We start from the raw sequence: 22,593 nt of genomic DNA on the forward strand, positions 1-22,593 counted from the left end.
TATAAACAAATCATCTTTCAAATCTAGATTCCTACTTTGAGGTTCAAATCAAATCACTGTTCACATGAAATTTAATACAAAGATAGGTTTGAAGGCTCGGTTTCATTGCCAGGTGATTATCTATCTAGTCTTAGGTTCTTCTGAAAGAGAGGGGAGTAAAGAAAACATATCAAAGAATATGCTCAAGAAGAAATAAATACATGTGAAGAAATGACCAACAGTTTGTGATGATTTTAGTGTTTCCATGATGAAACAACATTTACAATTAAGTAGGGCCAAAAACTTCAACATTTGTGGACAATTATTAAGGAAGCCTCATCAGCACTCTGTATCAGTGCTTCAAATTTGAGGCTGTAAATCTCAGTAATGGTGAAAGAAATCTGACCAGAAGTAAACCTACTGGCTTCTTGAAGGGGATAAAACAAACAAAAAACTGAGTGAGTCACTGAGGAGTAATTGATATAAAAGGAAAAATATATAAAAGAAATAATGTTTTCAAAATGAAATATATATATGTATTTTAGGCAGGGTATAGGATATTGAGTTTTACAATATATACCATCTGGATCCACAATGTTCACTAACTTCTGAGCCCAGAGACCCGCAGTGGACACGAGGCTGCTCTGCTGAGAAGCTTTCCGAGGGCCCCCTTCACATCCTTGTTTCTCATGCTGTAGATGAAGGGGTTCAGCATGGGGGTGACCACCGTGTACATCACTGAAGCAACTGAACTTTTCTCTGAGGAACGGGTCACAGCAGAACTGAGGTAGACCCCCAGGCCTGTCCCGTAGAACAGGGAGACCACACAGAGGTGAGACCCGCAGGTGGAAAAAGCTTTATACTTGCTGGTAGAGGAAGACATCTTCATTAAGGAGGAGGCAATTTGAGAGTAAGAGTAGATGATTCCAGCAGCAGGAAACACACCCAACATGGCAGAAGTCACATACAAATAGATGTTATTGATGAAGGTGTCAGAACAGGCTACTTTTAGAATATAATCCAGCTCACAGAAGAAATGTGGGATTTCTGTGCCTGCACAGAATTTCAGGTGGGCAATCAGAAGAACATGAACCAGGGCATCCCAGAAAATGAAAAACCAGCACATCAAAACCAGGAGGAAACAGAGGCGAGGGTTCATGATGACCATGTAGTGCAGGGGGTGACAGATGGCCACAAACCTGTCATAGGCCATCACAGTCAGGAGCAAAGTATCCAGTCCAGCAAAAATAATAAAAAGATACACCTGAGTGAGGCATCCTACATAGGAGATGCCTTTGTTCTGTGCCTGGATGTTCGCCAGCATCTTGGGGATGGTCGTGGAGGTAAAACAGATGTCAGCAAAGGACAGGTTGGAAAGAAAAAAGTACATGGGGGTGTGCAGGTGGGGGTCAGAGCTGACGGCCACGATGATGAGCAGGTTCCCAAGCACAGTGACCAAGTACATGGACAGGAACAGTGCAAAGAGGAGGGGCTGCAGGGCAGGGTCGTCTGAGAGGCCCCGGAGGAAGAACTGAGGTGCTCCGGAATGGTTTCCTGTTTCCATGTAGTTGGGCTGTCTACTGCGAGAGAAGGAGCAAACTTGATGACCAGCTGGAAACTAAACCAAATGTTCTAGAGAAGGGGATCTGATTTCATATTATGATGGATGTTAACACAATTATTCACAAACATAGTTCAATGAAGAGACGTCATAGTGACAATCCTAATAGTAATTAACTTCTGCCAGTGCAATACCCACTCTCTAGTTAGCCTGATTGGTGTCATTGCAAGGACATTGCTTCAGCAAATTCAAAGTTGAAAAGACAGAAAAACAGAAAGAGAGATGATGTGATGATGATGATAGTTGAGCCTTTCCTATCTGGGGATCAGGCACTATAGACTGTGGGTCTAAAGATCTTGTGGTATCATTTCCAACTGCTGTAAGTCAAATCCTTATGCTGTGCACCTTAATCTTATATAGTGCTCTACGTCAGTTGTAGCTGCACAGAACTGACAAGTGGACACTTCAACTGTATAAAAAGACTTCTTACCATTTGCCGTTGTTTTGATACATATTCATTTATTTTTCTTATAATCTTGCCTGTTCTATAGACCTGGCTTCACTCGGTTTCTATAACTTGTATTCAAGTGAACACTGACCAATTGTGGGTCTATACAGAGAGGCGAAACAAGTGGTCAGATAAAGTCAAACCAACAACAAACCCCACAATTCTGACTATGGAACTGAGGCGATCAGAGGGGAGTGGAAGAGGGGAGAGAGGCAGTGGGGAGGGAGCCCCATGGGCTGTGCTCAAGGACTATGGAGGCTTCGAAGCTGGGTGTGGTGTGGTGAGAACACCTGAAGGGGAGACCCTATAATCTAGTCATAAAGGATGCTGCAAACCTGTTTTGCCTCAATAAAATATGTGGGTCTTCAGAAATATCATCTTTAACCAGTTGACACTGTAACCCTCAAGGTAGTTTTTATTCTTTCAGAGAGGTGGGAAGACAGTATTTTGTCTCATCCAGATTATGGACCTAAATTTGAACCCACTCCTTCTTAGCTTTGTGACTGTAGGCGCGTGTCCCTCTCTGAGGCATCAGTGTGGGTGATGATAGTGACACAACCACATGAATGTAAAGAACCTGGAACTATAACTCCTAGGCCCATGACTTTCTTCTCTGAGAAGAAACATGACAAAACCCTGTGTGTTCAGGTAGAGACTGTTGAATACCAATGTCACCCCATGCTGGGGAGTGTAGCTCACATTATCACTGCTGTTACTCTATCTGTATATATTCCATATGTACAACTTACCAAATTATTATTGTTACATTCTTTGTAATGATAATTATAACTATAAAGTCTCCAATTATATTTTGAGATCTATTATTAAGGAAGATCATAAGAATTAGAAATATCTGTAAGTTCAATGTTATGTGCTGAGAAAAATTAAAAACTAAATTTACTATGATTGATATGCTTATTCAAAGACATAATGTTAAAATTTCAGCCCAGATTTCAAAGTTTATTCAATGCCTTTTCTTGATACCCACCTTACTTTGAGGGACCCAACAATGACTATAGTGGAGCAATCTGATCTCAGCCTTAGACACCAGAAGGGCAAAATCCCTTGTTGTAGAGATAAATCAGTGCTCTATCTTACCAAGATATATTTAAAAGGAAATTAAGGTACTTTCAAACCTCCACTCTGTGTGTGAGCAATGAGATTTTTCTTTATTGAGATAACGCTGGTTTACAACACTCTACATGAGGCAGAGGAATAGCATCACCCCTCTTCAAATGCATGTGAACCCCCATAGCTTCCACTGAGGCACCCATATCCTCCACCAGAGTCATTGCTGCCAACCTTGATGGTTCTCTGCATTACAGACATCTCAAACACTCCACACTTTGTGGCCTGATACAGGCTTTTAACACTCAGTTATGTTCATCTAAAACTTACCAATAAAAGAAATAAATAAACAAACAAACAAATAAATAAATAAATAAATAAATAAAAGTACGTTAAGACAGAACTGTGTTCTTAAAAGATCCAATGCAGGCAACTATATGGATAAGAATAGAAACTACATTGTTGATGTTTTGTCCATATGTTGGATTATAATGTTGCACTCCAAAAACTTAGTAATCAATGTTTACTCATATATATTTATTTTAATATAGAATGTCTGTCTCAGACTAATGAGCAATATCATCCCAAGCGTTGAAATGACAGCCTTTGATTAAAATTATCAATAAGAGAAGCAAGTCTGTTGACATCATCATGTTGAATTGTTTAATATTCTCTTCCAGAGGGGGAGAGACAGTGGATAAATCAGGCAAAAGAGGTCAATTGTGTGATGAAAGATAGAATTAGACTTTTACTGAACTTAATATAGTATATACAGGTATGGATTATAGTGAAACACACCTCAAACTTAGATTATTTATAATTCAATGTTATTTACTTAAAAATCAATAACAAAGTCACGAACCTAAGCTCTTAAATAATTTCAATGAGCTACTTGTCACCACCACCGTGTCCTTGTTCCTGGGCCACTGCTGGCAGAATCCCGTCACATGCACGCGGACACACGCTCCTCTGCCCAAACACTTACCAAGTCCAAACGCAGCTCCAGACCGCACCAGGGAGAAGGAGCTGCCGGCGCTGAAGGGTGGGATGATAGAGGGTCAGGGAGTCCAGAAAAGGCACAGAAATGACTCTAGTTATGGAGGGAAATAGACCAGGCTCAGTAACATTATTTTTCTTGGTCTTAGGTCAGTCAGCTTGGGGCGGAGGACTGGGACAGGAGCGTTTATCTTTCCAGGTTAGAATTCTCAGAGCTCCCAATTAACAAAATTCCTATGTAATCTGTCTCTGAAAAACTCAGCCCCTAGGGAGACAGAGAATCATAACAAAGTGAAAACTGTATTCTCTATTCCCAGGTGGGAAATTTGAGGTCAGGCCTGTTTTCTTTACACTGGGAACTCTCCTCTCCTCCTGTGATCTGACTGTGAGGATCTTTACAAAATTTCCCACTAGAGTGTGAGCAACCTAGCGCTTGTGAATCAAAATATTTCAATAACACTTTTGCAGGGTCTCTGAGTCTCTACAGCATCCTAAGCCGACCTGTCCCATCAGACATGACATCACAGAACATGTCACATTGCTAAGAAATATCATATGAGCACCACAGCCTGTGTCATGTTAGCTCACGGCTGTGCACAGACACTCCTCACATGATCTTATTTCCCTTTTAGAGATGAGTAACTCAGTCAACAGAAACTGACATATTTACTGAGAACATGTATTGTAAGTGGCAGTTAGAATCGGGCCAAGTCTTCACTTCAGATCACACAGGACTGGTTGCATCACAGCTTGAAAGAAAAAATGATCGTGTATAAGCTACTGGGAATGGAAGGGACATAGCATTAGTTTACCATGGAGAAATAATTAGTCGCTCCTTCCTACTGAAGAAAAATCATAGGAGAAGTAAATTCAAAAGTCGTAAATACATATTTGAACTATTGGAGGAAACTGTTGAAATATCCTATTTTCAAATAAAGACCATTTTAACTACAGTGGTAAAGTCACATGATAAAATTTCTTAACTCTGGATGCGTGAAATTGTGGGACAAAAACAGACCTTACAATTGAAAGATAAACTCACAACAAAAGAAAAGATACTGAAATAGACACAGCAGACAAAGAATAAGGGCCCGGAATATTTAGAAAATCTGGTCGTCTGAAATTATAAGTAAACATCAAAAACTCAATGACTATCTGGGAGATATGACAGTGATGGACTGATAAGGAGAGAAGCACACACGGTCAATGACACAAGACCCTGGGCTCGAAGACGACACCGCAGGGCTTGCCGCTGCTTCCCAAGGCAAGAGTCAGACTCCTGTGGCTCAAAGGGAAGTTCATGTTCTCTCTAAAGCTGTCAGGCTTTGTTTTAAGGGTTTGTAATGTAGACCCACTATCCCTGTCACACTCCCTGTGCAGTGACTGTGTAAGTAAAAAAAAAAGTGACTGGAGGAAAATACCTTCTAGATGTTAACACAGTCTTTTTATGGGAAACTGGAGTGTGCAAACGGCTGTGTGACTCTATGTCTCCTATTTAAAAAAAACCTCAAAATAATAAAGTGAAAAAAATCTAATCAGGATAAATAACTTTTTTCGTTGTACAAAATATTTGAATCTACTTTTTATTCCTAATTTATTTCTTTATTCGGGTCACTTTGAGTTGAATTATCATCGGTGTTTCAGAGGTTAGAATCCCCATCAGGTCAGCACAGTCGTGGCCCCGCACCAAGCCACCCAGCTCCACTGCACAGCCATGTGCTCCCTTCGCTCTGTCCTCACCCCGTCCGCCCTCCCTCTCCGGATGGCTCACCTCTGTCGTCAGCTTCAAGGGTTAGTTTTCACATCTGGTTTTTATTATGTTCAGATTCGTTTTATTTATACCCAATTTTTCAAGGATTTTCATCACTAGTGGATGCTGAATTTGATCAAGAGCTCTCTCGGCACCTTGATATGATTGTGTGTGGTTTTGGGGTTTTTTATTCTTTCCTTTCCATTAATGTGAATTACACTGGACTGTCTTTGGATTACTTTTATTTCTGCCATCATTGTTATTATTTCCTTCCTTCTACTGGATTTTGGGTTTTGTTGGTCCTTTTTTCCTAGTTCCTTGAGAGAGAGACAAGATGGGCTTTTTGGAGGCTCTTTCTAGTTTCTTTATTGCTATATACTTCCCTCTCAGAACTTCTTTTGCTGTGTCTATGTTATCTGGAAGGTCATGTCCTCATCACTTGGCTCAAGGTATTATTTCATTTCTTCATTAACCCAGTGGTCATTCAGTAATGTTCAGTCTCCACGGATGGAAAAACCTCTTTGTTTACTTTTTGTAGTTGATCTGTGTCACTACATTTATGAACAGAGAAGATAGTTGCTATGATTTCAGTCTTCATGAGTTTGTTGATGTTTGTCTTGTGACCCAGCATGTGGTCGATCCTGGAGAATGACCCATGTGCACTTGATAAAAATGTATATTTGTTCCCATAAATGTCTCTTAGACCCATACAGTCTATTTTTTGTTTAGCATAATTATACCTTATTTATTTTCTGTCACAATTGATCTGTCTATTTGAGAAAGTGGGGTGTAGAATCCCTAATCACATATATGTGTTCTCCGATGTCTATTTTCAGACGTGGTAATAATTATCTAACATATTTGAGAAGTCTATTTTTTTCTGATAAAAGTACGCCTGGTCCTGCCTTCCTTGTGCCATTTGCTTGCATGGTGGTTTCCATCCCTTTTTTCAATATTACTTTCAGTGATAACCAATATACTGGGTCATGAGGTATGTTTCCTAGAGGCAGCAGAACTTTGGATTCTGTTTCCTAATCCAACTAGATACTCTGTTTCTTTTTCTTGGTGAGTTCAGTCCATTGATGTTTAGAGTGATCATTTATATATAAAGTTATTATATGCAATTTTCTCCTAGCTTTGTCATTTATTTAATTCCTTATTCTTTGTGTTTGTCCCTCTCTTTGGTGTGAATCCTGAAGCAGCTTCTAATATTCCTTGGAGGGAGAGTTTTTTAGGTGCGACCACCTTATTTCTGAAAGGTCCTTATTTCTCTCCTATTGAATGGAGAACTTTGCAGGATAGAGTACGCTTGGCTGGATTTTTTTTTTCTTGGAACATATTTAATATGTCACTCCATTCTCTTCTTGCCTGTCGTGTTTCCTCAGAGAAGTCTAATGTTAGCCTAATCAGTGTTTCTTTATAGGTTATCTGCTTCTTCCCCTCAACAGCTTCTTTGTTTTTTCTCTGTCTTTTACTCTTGGAGGTTTTGCTATTATGGGTCTTGCTTCAGTTTTCCTTTTATCTAGCCTTGGTTATCTTCTTGTTTCATATATTTCTATATTCATTTTCCTCTGTGAGTTTGGTATGTTTTCTTCCATTATTTCTTTACTTTTTCAAGTCCCTTCTCTCTCTTTCTTCTGGGACTTTACTGTACTCTCTTAGAATTATTTTCTTAAAACTTCCTCATCACTCTAATTGTCTTTATCCTAGATTATCTAATGTGAATGCATACACACAAGTAGATGTCACAGACACCAATGAAGAATTCTAGGAAAAATGAATTTCAGACAATTGAGAAACATTCGTGTTCCTCAAAAAATGCTATATATTTAATTTGTTCACAAAAAATATACACATGTAGCTGCATGCCTCTATACTTGTTTTGTATTTTCCAACACTCTTGTTTAAAAAAAGTTCCTCAATATGTGGAGCTACAGAATCAAACACATTACTCTGAACTCTTCCTCCTGGGACTCACGGAAGATCTGGAATGATAGCCTCATCTTTGGACTGCTCTTCTCCATGTACCTCATCACCATGTGCAGAAACTGCTTCTCATCCTAGCTGTTCTCGCTGACTCCCACAATCACACTCCTGTGTACTTCTTCCTCTCCCACCTGTCCATGGCAAACATGGGTTTCAGCACTACCATAGTTCAAAAAGGGACACCCAGGTGATCAGAGAAGGGAAAGAGTCGCAACATGAACTTCTGTCCTCTCAGAAGGATTGTGACCATCCCGGGGAGCCCAGGAAATCACTGACTCTTCCCCCAATCCATGCAACCTCCTGAGGAGAACACAGCACCATCAGTCTGTTTGGTGACTTGTTTAGTATGGCCATGGGGCATATATTGTACCTAGACATTTGTGCAGTTGGCTTCTAGACAATACGCTTCCCAGAGCCTGAGGACAAGCCCACCCCATATCCCAGCCTGAGCCTGGCCCAGCTCATGCATAGATTCTTTCACAGGGCTTCTCCACCACAGGTGCACTGACCCTCGGGACACATCCCCTGCTTCCCCTCCCGCCCACACATGGCAAATGGGCTGTGTTCAAAAAGAGAATGCAAGAAAAAGAGCCTGTTTCACCCGAGGGTAAGGCAAGAGCAGTCACGCCACCTACTTACACTTTTCTTTCATAATGTATTCTCTGGGGTTCTTTATCAAATAAAGTGCCTAACAAATTATGAATTTGGGGTAAATTTAAAAACTGCATTTGTTTCTAGTACGTAATTTCTTTTTTCTCCACATCCTTTTTCCTTTCTTGATATTGTCTTGATGCCACTCTCAGTCTTTTTCTTCTGGGCTAGTTTTGGTTGCCACAGAAAGCTGGGTGGAAGATTCATATGCAAACATTTGATTGGAAGGAGAAGGAAACACAGTGGAGAGAGAAGGAAAAGATACAAGGGTGTAAAGACCTTCAGTAAAGCTTTTGTGTGAGATGCAATAGGCAATGAGCAAGGTTTTATCTTCCAGAAAGATCTGGAAAATGATATAAATGGAAATCTCAGAATTATCCCATGTAAAGGACTGAAGACTTGGTCCACCCCAAATCTCCTCTAAAGTCAGTCTCCAAGGGGATGTACTTTCCTATCACTTCTGCCACCATGTGTTGGTTAAGATAGGGTGCAGGTGTGTGTGCTAACAATTGGCACATAAGTGATAACTGTAGGAGAACCTTAGAAATTGTAGATGTAGATGAGCTAACATTTACGACTCCAAAGAGTTACTACTGCAAATGTCACTGCACACTCAATACTATCAACATTCTTGACAAAAATTTAACTAATTTATGAGCAATTGCTGCAAACATGTACCTTCCACTTCTGATGGTATCTTCAGAGAACCATGGGGAAAAATAAAAAGAATCATTGAAAAAGCAGATCTAATGTTTGATATTGTTGCATGTTATCAGATCTTAGTTGTTGTAGTATACAAATGCAGTGATAAGAAATAACGGTTAAATAAAAACTAAAAATGGAATATTATTCAGCAATCAAAAGATATTAACTCATGCCGATCACAGCAAATTGGATGGAGCCAGAAGGAATGATGCTCAGTGAAATAAGCCAGAAGGAAAAGGAAAAAATATCGGATGGTTTCACTTATAGTAGGAATACAGGGGAACCCAATAAGACATCCGTGTAAAAATAACAATACAAAACACAACAAAGCAAAAATGGGCAATTATAAATCAGAGACATACTGTAGAAGATGAGGAGGGAGAGGGATCCGAGGGAGAGAGGGAGGAGCACAGGGGGCTGAGGTGATGGTGACGTGCGCATTGGGGAAGGAAACTGTATATGGACACACCTGAGGGGGTGGGAGGAAGCAAATATTCTTTAAAAATGAACAATGATGTAAAAAAATTAAATATATTTATAATAATTAAATAAAGAAATAGAAGGTAAGAAAAGAGGAAAGAAAGAAATTGGAAGGGAAGAACGAAAGAAAGAAAGAAAAGAATGGTCACAAAGAACTGAGTAATTTTAAGAGCTCTCCCAGTTGGTATATACTTTGAAACATATAAACAAACCATCTTTCAAATCTAGATTCCTACATTGAGATTAAAATCAAATCACTGTTCTCATGAAATGTAAACAGAGATAGGATGCAGCCCATTTCAGATGCCAGGTTACTTTACATCCAGTCTCAGCCTCTTCTGAGAAGTGGGATGAGGAAGAGAAAACACACCTAGGAACGTGTTCCTAAAAAAATGAACACATATGAAGAAATGGTCAACAGTTATCTATGTTTTTTGTATCATTTTTATTTCCTTTCTTCATGTAAAAAATATTCAACAAAAGTAAGATTCAAACTTCAACATTAATGACAATTATTAAGGAAACCATATGGACACTATATAATAGTGCTTCAGATCTAACCTTGGAAATCTCACTAATGGTGAAAAGAGCTGACCATAAATTGGATGTAGGGGCTTCATAATGGGGATAAAAAAAAAAAGCACTGAATGAGCCATTGAGGAATAAATAATATGAAAGGATATAAATAAATATATATGTAATCATATTTTCAAACTTCAATAAATAAAACATTTTAGGGGTATCTGCATATTGAAATTTGCAATAATTACCATCTGAACCCACAAAATGATTAACTTTTGAGGAAAGAGACCTACATTGGACATGAGGTTGCTCTGCTGAGAAGCTTTCCGAGGGCCCCCTTCACATCCTTGTTCCTCATGCTGTAGATGAAGGGGTTCAGCATGGGGGTGACCACCGTGTACATCACTGAAGCAACTGAACTTTTCTCTGAAGAACGGGTCACAGCAGAACTTAGGTAGACCCCCAGACCTGTCCCATAGAACAGGGAGACCACACAGAGGTGAGACCCGCAGGTGGAGAAGGCTTTCTGCTTGCTGGTGGAAGAGGACATCTTCATTAAGGAGGAGAGGATTTGAGAGTAAGAGTAGAGGATCCCAGCAGCAGGAAACAAAACCAATAAGGTGGTAAACACATACATGCAGATGTTAAAGATGAGGGTGTCAGAACAGGCTACTTTCACAATCTGAGCCAGCTCACAGAAGAAATGTGGGATTTCAGTGCCTGCACAGAATGTCAGCTGTGCAATCAGAAGAACATGAAGCAGGGCAACCCAGAAAATGATGAGCCAACACATCAAAACCAGAAGGACACAGGCGCGGGGGTTCATGATGACCATGTAGTGCAGGGGGTGACAGATGGCCACAAACCGGTCATAGGCCATCACGGTCAGGAGGAAATTGTCCAGTCCAACAAAAATCATAAAAAAATACACCTGAGCGAGGCATTCTATGTAGGAGATGTCTTTGCTCTGTGCCTGGATGTTCACCAGCATCTTGGGGACGGTGGTGGAGGTGAAACAGATGTCAACAAAGGACAGGTTGGAAAGAAAAAAGTACATGGGGGTGTGCAGGTGTGGGTCGGAGCTGACAGCCAAGATGATGAGCAGGTTCCCTGTCATGGTGACCAAGTACATGGAAAGGAAAAGCCCAAAGAGGAGGGGCTGCAGGGCAGGGTCATCGGAGAGCCTCCGGAGGAGGAACTGAGATGCTCCTGAATGATTTCCTGTTTCCATGGAGTTGGGGTGTCTGCTGCGAGAGAAGGAGCAGAGTTTGATGATCAACCAGCAGAAACTAAATAGTCATCACCTGTGTATTCCTTCTTTCTATGAACATCTTCACCCTCTCTTGAGTGTGTCCATGACCCTCAGCCCCTCGGTCAGGTGGTAGCACATTTCCATTTCTAACGTATGTGATGATTGAAACTTTCTTTCTGTTAGCAAAAATCTTTCTATTTTTGTTAATTGCTCACTGATTTAATTATCCTATTAAAATCACTGGATATAAATCAGTTTCTCATTTGATTAAACATTGAAGGCGTTTGTTATTATTAAAGACACTTATTATATATTCCTTGATAATATCGACACTCCTTGAATCTAACAATTCTATGGTAGTGATTTACCCTTAGGATTTCACTGGCAACAACCTCAATTCTGTGATTGAAATGTGAATGTTGGAATGTATATGAGAGTTAACTTTCTGTGTTTATTGTTTCTTTACTTTCCCAAATGTGGTTAAAAATGCATACTTGTGTGCTTAAAATAGCTCTATGCACAGGAGGATCTCAAGTTATTGTTATTATTACTATTCTGTTTCTTGATTAATGATATATATTTTTACATGTGTACCCAAATTACTGTATAGAGGTGTGTAAGGACCATGGAGTAACCTGCCTTCTGGATATCCAGCAAACAACAGATATCCCTATCTTGAAAGTGCCCCTCATGCACAACAATGCAGCAGTTATGTAACCATGAGCACAGCTGGCTGTGCCAGTCTGTATCACACACTATAAGAGGGAGTAGAACCCCTTACAGGTATTGGGGTTGGGGAGTAGGCTCCGAGGCTTGCTTCTTGCCTGCCTCCCTGCCTGATATCAGGTCACCTGCTTCAGCATTAAAGGCAGGTCAGATATAACTAAGCCTCCAATATTGTTTTTCGTTTTGCCCAAATCTACTGAACCTGCACAGCCAGGGTTGGCTGGATAACAGGTAATATTCTGAAAAGGAGATGTTGAGTCAGTCTTTATTGGACCAACAACTTACTAAACTCTTAGCCTCGGTGGTACACAGGGAGTATTAAATAAATCCTAACTTCCAAGGTGACAAGGGAAATTCCAAATAGAGCTCTGGTCCCAAGACTGCCCACTGGCAGGTGCCTCTAATTTTTACTTTCACCTTTTACTAATAAACCTGCCCTTCTGAAGTGAAAAACAATGGGTGACAAGCAATCGTTCTGTGTGGTCCCTGTAACATACAGCCGCCTTACATCACATGTAAGATTCTCTCTGTGTGTCTTGCAAATCCAGTCCTTATCAACACTCCCCTACCCCAGGGCAGCCATCAAGGACGTGCTTCTGATCATGATAAACACAGCCAGTCTCTCACCTCTTTCAGCTTCCACGCCACACGCTACTATACATGCTCCCCGGGAACCCTTTCATAGAGAGCTGCGTGGTGGTGTGTCTAGAAGATCCGAGGGCAGCGTGAGAAACACAGGATGAAAGTGTCCTGAGTGGTGTGATGAGGGCAGGTTCTCAGGGTCAGTCTCCCTTGAGAGGGGCTGTGTTCAAATCTGTGGCCCATGAAAGATGCCCTCATCTCTGACTGTCAGGAATTTCATACACAGCAATATTGAGGATGGAGATGGATTTGAGGCTTTCCTCCTGGGGATCAGTCGCTGAAGCCTGCTGGTCTAAAGTCATTCTGGGGCCTCCCTGGTGGTGCAAGGGGTAAAAATGCAGCACTATGAAGCTATCCCAGCCTCTGCAGCACGAGTTCAATCCCGGCCAGCCACTGAGGAGACCTACATGGCGCAGCTGACCTTCCTGTCTCCCCGCTGCTCCCCTCAGCAGTGGATTTCAGTCAATACACCTGTTCTGCTCCCCACTCTGCCTCTGGTGAATCCTCTCACCCCCCCACACCTCTGGCCTATACCCCAGTTCTTGTATGCATAAATAATATTTAAAAAAAGAGGCATTCTGGTGACCACTTCCCAGCAGATGAAGTCAAATCCTTACAGTAGGCACCTTAATCTTACATGGCCCTCTGCGGCAGGTAGAGCTGCACGGAACTGAAGAAAGGAACCTTGAACTGTAAAGAAAGACTCTGCTCACAGTTTTCCCTGGCTTTGTCATACATTCTTATATTTTTCTTATAGTCTTACCTTTTCTATGAAAGCTGGCTTTACTAGGTTTTTATGATTTATGTTCAAGAGAACACTGGGTGCTGGGTGTGGTGTGGTGACAACACCTGAAGGGGAGACCCTATAATCTAAGCATAAATGATGCTGTAAATGATTTTGCTTCAATTAAAAAATGTGGGTCTCCAGAAATATCATCCTTGACCAGTTGACATTGCATCTTTTAGAGGTAGTTATTTTAACATATTCTTTCACAGGGGTAGCAAGACAGTATAATGTGTCATCCAGATATTGCATCTAAATTTAACTCACCACTTGGCTTTGTGACTGTGGGCATTTTATTCCTGTCTGAGTTATTAGTATAGATTACTGTTTGACACAAAATACACATGAAGGTGAAGAACCTGAAACAATAACTCCTAGGCCCACCTTCTTCTTCTCCGAGAAGAAACCTGGCAAAATCCTGTATGTTCAGGAAAACACTGTTGAATACCAGCCTCAGCCCCACTCCGGGGTGTTGTCAACGCTCTTACTGTATTTGTATATTCTGTGTGTACCACTCACCACATTGTCATTTCATGCTTTGTACCAACATCTCCAATTACATTGGGAGACCTGCTATTAAGGAAGATAAAAAGAATTAGAACCACCATCGGTGTTATACATCAAGAAAAATTAAAATCTAAAAATAATATCATTGATATGCTTATTCTAATGACACGTATTTTTTTTGTATTTTTTTTAAAGATTTATTTTATTTATTTATTATATAAGCACTGGGTACAGTCAGAAGCCCGGGAGGGTGAGAGAATTCACCAGAGCCAGAGCGGGGAGCAGAGCAGGCAGAAGGACCGAAGTCCACTGCTGAGGGGAGCAGCGGGCGGCAGGAGAGGTCTGCGCGCCATGTGGGACCCTCCTCCCGTGGCCGGGGAGCAGCCGGGGATCGAACCGGCACTGCAGAGGCTGCGGGCAGCTTCGCAACCCAGCGTTCAACCGCTGCGCCACCGGGGAGGCCCTACGTATTTATTTTTTTCTCTTGATATCCCTCTTATTTTTACTGACCCAACAATGACTACAGTGGAACAATCTCATCTCAGCATTAGACACCGGAAAGGCCACCTCCCGCCCTTATTTGCACGTGGAGTTTCCCTCAGCCAGACGCTTGTGGGACTCTCTCCAGCTGTTCCTGCCTGCTCACTGCAAACCTTGGTACAGCCCCTCCCAGCAGCTGAGGGCTGTGATTTTGCTGTGTTCTTACTGATAAGCTTAAATAAAATGACATTATTGTCACAGTACCTTGTTGTTGAGATAAACCGTGCTCTTATCTAACAGCAATATATGTAAAAGGAAATAAGGGCAATTTCAAATACTCCACAGCCTCCACTGAGCTGCCCACAGTCCTCCACCAGAGCCCACTCCCGGCCCACCCCGAGTATTCTCCCTGCTGCAGGCATATTTCAGATACTCCACTCTTCATGGTCTGACGCAGATTGAACAGCCAGTGCTTCCTCATGGAAACTTGGACTCAGTGTGTGCTCATCCACGCGCCCTAGCATTACTAGTGAAACCAGGTACACACTATTAACCGTTAGGCCCACCTTTTCTTCTTTAGAAGACAGTCACAAGCTACAAAAGCGTCCGGTCTCCAGTCGCTCTTTGGTTCCTGAAAATTGCTCATGAAATTCTCCCAAATTTGTCTTTGTGTGTATTAGATGGCGCATCGTTCCGCTGTCCCAGTGGTCCAAAGTGGTGTCAAGATTTACTGAAAGGATGACATCGGGACATCTCATTTGGTAGAACCACCTGGACACTCTCTGCTGGCCACGCAGACCCGTAAAAGAGTGAGTTGTGGTTTCCTTTGAGTTTACTGTCATAACTTACTATTCGCCTCCTTCAGTTTTCTGACATCCTTAAAAATTAGTTTTAATTCATCAAGCTCTTAAAGTGTTAGGAGATATTTATGTATTAGAAAAATGATGAACACAACCTAGTTAAAAAAAAAAAAGCAGGGAGTAAATATTTAAAGTTTAAAAATAACTCAATGAATCAAGTATTGAACTTGAGAAAATGCTCATATGGATTGACCTCGCCTAGTCTTTTATAAACAACAGAAAAAGTCAAAATTCTGTCAACTCAAATTTTAAAATTGAAAACTCAGACACACAAAACGGCAATGTGGGTTATAAAATCACAGAAAATGAAAGTCAAAAGACCTTATCGCGTAAAAATCTATTCAAATTGTTTAAAACCTCAAAAACTAATTTTTTAAGAAAAATAAAATTTTAAAATGCACTAAGTGAAAGAAAAAATTGCAAAGTAGAAAAATATTAGCAGAGAGACAAAATAATGTTCTTGGGTCACAGGCCTTTATCACTACTCTGGACACTGCGTCACCATCTCTACATGGATTTCCCGTTTTAAAGACAGGCCCGAGGTCACACACACAAAAAAAATCATTAAAATTAACCTCTGTGTTTCCAAGTAGGATTAACCTTCAGTGATAAGGACTACTTATGATTTAGAATATAGTATAGAATAATAAATGTATAACTCACAAAAATGTGTGATACTTAGTGAAAAAATGTATCCTAATTTTGCATAATTTAAAATCCCTTATAATTTAACATTTCTTCCAAAGCATAAAAATTTGAAATGAACAGGGAACGATTAGAGGGACATTTAAAGTAAGTACGATCCCAGCGTTACAATTGAAAAATATGTAAATATAACAATAAAATACATAAATAGGTGCAGGAAGGACATAAAGAGGCTGTGTTTCTAAATGAAAAATGGCAAAGGGAGTTAATAGTATGGAGGACAGAAACTACATGTCGGTGTTTTATACAGATGTTGACCTGTGATGCTGTACACCTAAACCTTATGTAATGTTGCAATGCACCATTTGCTCAATTTATATTTATTTAAATATGGACTGTCTATCTCAAACGAAAGGGCAATATAAACAAAGCCTGGAAATCACAGGCACATTACAATTTAAGTAATTTATGAGTTCGGTTAATAAAGTTAATAAGATCAAGTTAATAAGATAAGCAAGTCTGTTGACATCATCCTGTTTGTTCAGTTTCCTCTTCAAACTGCCCTTCCCTTCAAAGTCATTACCCTACCCAGAAAGGAAGAGGAAGAGGCGTGGGTAAATCAGGGGTACAGGGTCAATTGTATGATGGGTAGAACAGGACTTTTAGGGGTGAATGCAGTGTGGTGTATACAGGTGTGGATTATAATGATGTACACCTGAAACTCAGATTATTTATCATTCAGTGTTACTTCCATAAAAAAACTTAAACGTTAATACAATCTCGAAACTAAACTTTTTATTAATTTCAATGAGCTTCTTGTCACCACCACCGTGTCCTTGTTCCTGGGCCACTGCTGGCAGAATCCCGTCACACGCACGGGGACACACGCTCCTCTGCCAAACACTTACCAAGTCCAAACGCAGCTCCAGACCGCAGCAGGGAGAAGGAGCTGCCGGCGCTGGGGGGTGGGATGATGGAGGGTCAGGGAGTCCAGAAAAGGCAGAGAAATGACTCTAGTTATGGAGGGAAATAGACCAGGCTCAGTAACATAATTTTTCTGGTTTTGGGTCAGTCAGCTTGGGGCGGAGGGCTAGGAAAGAAGCATTTATGTTTTTAGGGACGTGCAGTTAGAATTCTCAAAGCTCCCAATTAAAGCCAGTCCTATTGTTGACCTAGTTCTGAACAACTTAGCCCTCAGTGAGAGAATCATAACGAAGTAGAACCTCCTCGCCACTCTATTCCCATGTGGCAAATTAGAGGTCAGGCCTGTATTCTTTTCACTGGGAAGTCTCCTCTCCTGGTGTGATCTGACTGTAAGGATATTTACAGAATTTCCCACTAGAGTGTGAGCTACCTAGCGCTCGTGAATCAAAATATTTCAATAACACTTTTGCAGGGTCTCTGAGTCTCTACAGCATCCTAAGCAGACCTGTCCCATCAGACATGACATCACAGAACATGTCACATTGCTAAGAAATATCATATGAGCACCACAGCCTGTGTCATGTTAGCTCACTGCTGTGCACAGACACTCCTCACATGATCTTATTTCCCTTTTAGAGATGAGTAACTCAGTCAACAGAAACTGACATATTTACTGAGAACATGTATTGTAAGTGGCAGTTAGAATCGGGCCAAGTCTTCACTTCAGATCACACAGGACTGGTTGCATCACAGCTTGAAAGAAAAAATGATCGTGTATAAGCTACTGGGAATGGAAGGGACATAGCATTAGTTTTCCATGGAGAAATAATTAGTCGCTCCTTCCTACTGAAGAAAAATCAGAAGAGAAGTAAATTCAAAAGTTGTAAATACATATTTGAACTATTGGAGGAAACTGTTGAAATATCCTATTTTCAAATAAAGACCATTTTAACTACAGTGGTAAAGTCACATGATAAAGATTCTTAACTCTGAATGCATGAAATTGTGGGACAAAAACAGACCTTACAATTAAAAGATGAACTCACAACAAAAGAAAAGACATTGAAATAGACACAGCAGGCAAAGAATAAAGGCCCGGAATATTTAGAAAATCTGCTCGTCTGAAATTATAAGTAAACATCAAAAACTCAATGACTATCTGGGAGATATGACAGTGATGGACTGATAGGGAGAGAAGCACACACGGTCAATGACACGAGAAGCCTGGGCTGGAAGACGACACAGAAGGCTTGCCGCTGCTTCCCAAGGCAAGAGTCAGGCTCCTGTGGCTCAAAGGGAAGTTCATGTTCTCTCTAAAGCTGTCGGGCTTTGTTTTAAGGTCTGTAAGGTAGACACACTATCCCTGTCACACTCCCTGTGCAGTGAGTGTTTAAGTAAAAAAAAAGTGACTGGAGGAAAATACCTTCTAGATGTTAACACAGTCTTTTTATGGGAAACTGGAGTGTGCAAACTGCTGTGTTACTCTAGGTCTCCTATTTAAAAAACCTCAAAGTAATAAAGTGAAAAAAATCTAATCATAATAAATAACTTTTTTCATTGTACAAAATATTTGAATCTACTTTTTATTCCTAATTTATTTCTTTATTCGGGTCACTTTGAGTTGAATTATCATCGGTGTTTCAGAGGTTAGAATCCCCATCAGGTCAGCACAGTCGTGGCCCCGCACCAAGCCACCCAGCTCCACTGCACAGCCATGTGCTCCCTTCCCTCTGTCCTCACCCCGTCCGCCCTCCCTCTCCGGATGGCTCACCTCTGTCGTCAGCTTCAAGGGTTAGTTTTCACATGTGGTTTTTATTATGTTCAGATACGTTTTATTTATACCCAATTTTTCAAGGATTTTCATCACTAGTGGATGCTGAATTTGATCAAGAGCTCTCTCGGCACCTTGATATGATTGTGTGTGGTTTTGGGGTTTTTTATTCTTTCCTTTCCATTAATGTGAATTACACTGGACTGTCTTTGGATTACTTTTATTTCTGCCATCACTGTTATTATTTCCTTCCTTCTACTGGATTTTGGGTTTTGTTGGTCCTTTTTTCCTAGTTCCTTGAGAGAGAGACAAGATGGGCTTTTTGGAGGCTCTTTCTAGTTTCTTTATTGCTATATACTTCCCTCTCAGAACTTCTTTTGCTGTGTCTATGTTATCTGGAAGGTCATGTCCTCATCACTTGTCTCAAGGTATTTTTTCATTTCTTCATTAACCCAGTGGTCATTCAGTAATGTTCAGTCTCCACGGATGGAAAAACCTCTTTGTTTACTTTTTGTAGTTGATCTGTATCAGTGCATTTATGAACAGAGAAGATAGTTGCTATGATTTCAGTCTTCATGAGTTTGTTGATGTTTGTCTTGTGACCCAGCATGTGGTCAATCCTGGAGAATGACCCATGTGCACTTGATAAAAATGTATATTTGTTCCCATAAATGTCTCTTAGACCCATACAGTCTATTTTTTTGTTTAGCATAATTATAACCTTATTTATTTTCTGTCACATTGATCTGTCTATTTGAGAAAGTGGGGTGTAGAATCTCTAACCACTATTTATGTTCTCCAATGTCTACTTTCAGATGTGGTAAAAATTATCTAACATATTTGAGAAGTCTATTTTTTTCAGATAAAAGTACGCCTGGTCCTGCCTTCCTTGTGCCATTTGCTTACATGGTGGTTTCTATCCCTTTACTTTCAATATTACTTTCAGTGATAACCAATATACTTGGTCATGAGGTGTGTTTCCTAGAGGCCACAGAACTTTGGATTCAGTTTCCTAATCCAACTAGATACTCTGTTTCTTTTTTCTTGGTGAGTTCAGTCCATTGATGTTTAGAGTGATCATTTATGAATAAAGTTATTATATGCAATTTTATTCCTAGCTTTGTCATTTATCTAATTCCTTATTCTTTGTGTTTGTCCCTCTCTTTGGTGTGAATCCTGAAGCAGTTTCTAATATTCCTTGGAGGGAGAGTTTTTTAGGTGCGAACATCTTACTGCCTAAAGGTCCTTATTTCTCTCCTATTGAATGGAGAACTTTGCAGGATAGAGTACTCTTGGCTGGATTTTTTTTTTCTTGAAACATATTGAATATGTCACTCCATTCTCTTCTTGCCTGCCGTGTTTCCTCAGAGAAGTCTAATGTTAGCCTAATCAGTGTTCCTTTATAGGTTATCTGCTTCTTCCCTTCAACAGCTTCTTTGTTTTTGCTTTGTCTCTTACTCTTGGAGGTTTTCCTATTATGTGTCTTGCTTCAGTTTTCCATTTATCTAGGCTTGGTTATCTTCTTGTTTCATATATTTCTATATTTATTTCCCTCTGTGAGTTTGGTATGTTTTCTTCCATTATTTCTTTAGTTTTTCTTTAGTTTTAGTCCCTTCTCTCTCTTTCTTCCAGGACTTTACTGTACTCTCTTAGAATTATTTTCTTAGAACTTCCTCATCACTCTAATTGTCTTTATCCTAGATTATCTAATGTGAATGCATACAGACAAGTAGATGTCACAGACACCAATAAAGAATTCTAGGAAAAATGAATTTCAGACAATTAAGAAACATTCGTGTTCCTCAAAACTTGCTATATTTTTAATTTGTTCACAAAAAAATATACACATGTAGCTGCATGCCTCTGTACTTGTTTTCTATTTTGCAACACTCTTGTTTAAAAAAAGGTCCTCAATATGTGGAGCTACATGGGCCTTCCGGTGGCGCAGCGGTTGAGCGCTGGGTTGCGAAGCTGCCCACAGCCTCTGCAGCGCCGGTTTGATCCCTGGTTGCTCCCAGTCCACCTGAGGAGGGTCCCGCATGGTGCGCAGACCTCTCCTGCCACCCGCTGCTCCCCTCAGGAGTGTGCTTCAGTCCTTCTGCCTGCTCTGCTCCCCGCTCTGGCTCTGGTGAATTCTCTCACCCTCCCGCTCTTCTGACTGTACCCAGTGCTTGTATAAATAAATAGATAGATAGATAGATAGATAGATAGATAGATAGATAGATAGATAGATAGATAAATAAATCTTCAATAAATAAATAAATTCTTTTAAAAAAAAACTATGTGGAGCTACAGAATCAAACACATTTCTCTGAATTCTTCCTCCTGGGACTCAAGGAAGATCTGGAATGATAGCCTCTTCTTTGGACTGCTCTTCTCCATGTACCTCATCACCATGTGCAGAAACTGCTTCTCATACTAGCTGTTCTCGCTGACTCCCACAATCACACTCCTGTGTACTACTTCCTCTCTCACCTGTCCTTGGCAAACATGGGTTTCAGTACTACCATAGTTAAAAAAAGTGACACCCAGGTGATCAGAGACTGGGTTCAGAAGGGAAAGAGTCGCAACATGAACCTCTGTCCTCTCAGAAGGATTGTGACCATCCCGGGGAGCCCAGGAAGTCACTGACTCCTCCCCCAATCCAAGCAACCTCCTGAGGAGAACACAGCACAATCAGTCTGTTTGGTGACTTATTTAGTATGGCCATGGGGCATATATTGTACCTAGACATTTGTGCAGTTGGCTTCTAGACAATACGCTTCCCAGAGCCTGAGGACAAGCCCACCCCATATCCCAGCCTGAGCCTGGCCCAGCTCACGCATAGGCTCTTTCACAGGGCTTCTCCACCACAGGTGCACTGACCCTCGGGACACATCCCCTGCTTCCCCTCCCGCCCACACATGGCAAATGGGCTGTGTTCAAAAAGAGAATGCAAGAAAAAGAGCCTGTTTCACCCGAGGGTAAGGCAAGAGCAGTCACGCCACCTACTTACACTTTTCTTTCATAATGTATTCTCTGGGGTTCTTTATCAAATAAAGTGCCTAACAAATTATGAATTTGGGGTAAATTTGAAAACTGCATTTGTTTCTAGTACGTAATTTCTTTTTTCTCCACATCCTTTTTCCTTTCTTGATATTGTCTTGATGCCACTCTCAGTCTTTTTCTTCTGGGTTAGTTTTGGTTGCCACAGAAAGCTGGGTGGAAGATTCATATGCAAACATTTGATTGGAAGGAGAAGGAAACACAGTGGGAGAGAGGAGGAAAGGATACAAGGGTGTAAACACCTTCAATAAAGCTTTAGTGCGAGATACAATAGGCAATGAGCAAGGTTTTATCCTCCAGCGAGATCTGGAAAATGATAAAAATGGAAACCTCATCATTATCCCATGTAATGGGATAATGGACTGAAGACTTGGTCCACCCCAAATCTCCTCTAAAGTCAACCTCCGGGGGGATGTACTTTCCTATCACTTCTGCCACCATGTGTTGGTTAAGATAGGGTGCAGGTGTGTGTGCTAACAATTGGCACATAAGTGATAACTGTAGGAGAACCTTAGAATTGTAGATGAGCTGACATTTATGACTCCAAAGAGCTACTACTGCAAATATCACTGCACACTCAATACTATCAACATTCTTGACAAAAATATAGCTAATTTATGAACAATTGCTGCAAACATGTACCTGCCACTTCTATTGGTAGCTTCAGAGAACCATGGGAAAAAATAAAAAGAATCATTGAAAAAGCAGATCTTCTGTTTGATATTGTTGCATGTTATCGGATCTTAGTTGT

At 40.6% G+C, this 22,593-nt stretch overlaps 2 protein-coding genes across 2 annotated transcripts in view; one reads left to right on the plus strand and one right to left on the minus strand.

Moving 5' to 3' along the window:
* Positions 1-22,593, plus strand: part of LOC311182543 (olfactory receptor 7G3-like) — a gene marked incomplete at both ends in the record, with an annotated part of 735,701 nt that overhangs the window by 55,481 nt on the left and 657,627 nt on the right. The gene's annotated exons all lie outside the window — the stretch shown is intronic.
* Positions 581-11,437, minus strand: LOC311180677 (uncharacterized protein; the record flags this gene model as incomplete). The annotated part of the gene is made up of 2 exons (XM_084248589.1): positions 581-1,559; positions 10,500-11,437. 2 exons carry the CDS (start codon positions 11,435-11,437, stop codon positions 581-583), a joined length of 1,917 nt encoding a protein of 638 aa, XP_084104715.1.

The sequence above is a fragment of the Talpa europaea genome (assembly GCF_964194135.1).
Source record: "Talpa europaea genome assembly, chromosome: 12".
Lineage (NCBI taxonomy): Eukaryota > Metazoa > Chordata > Mammalia > Eulipotyphla > Talpidae > Talpa > Talpa europaea.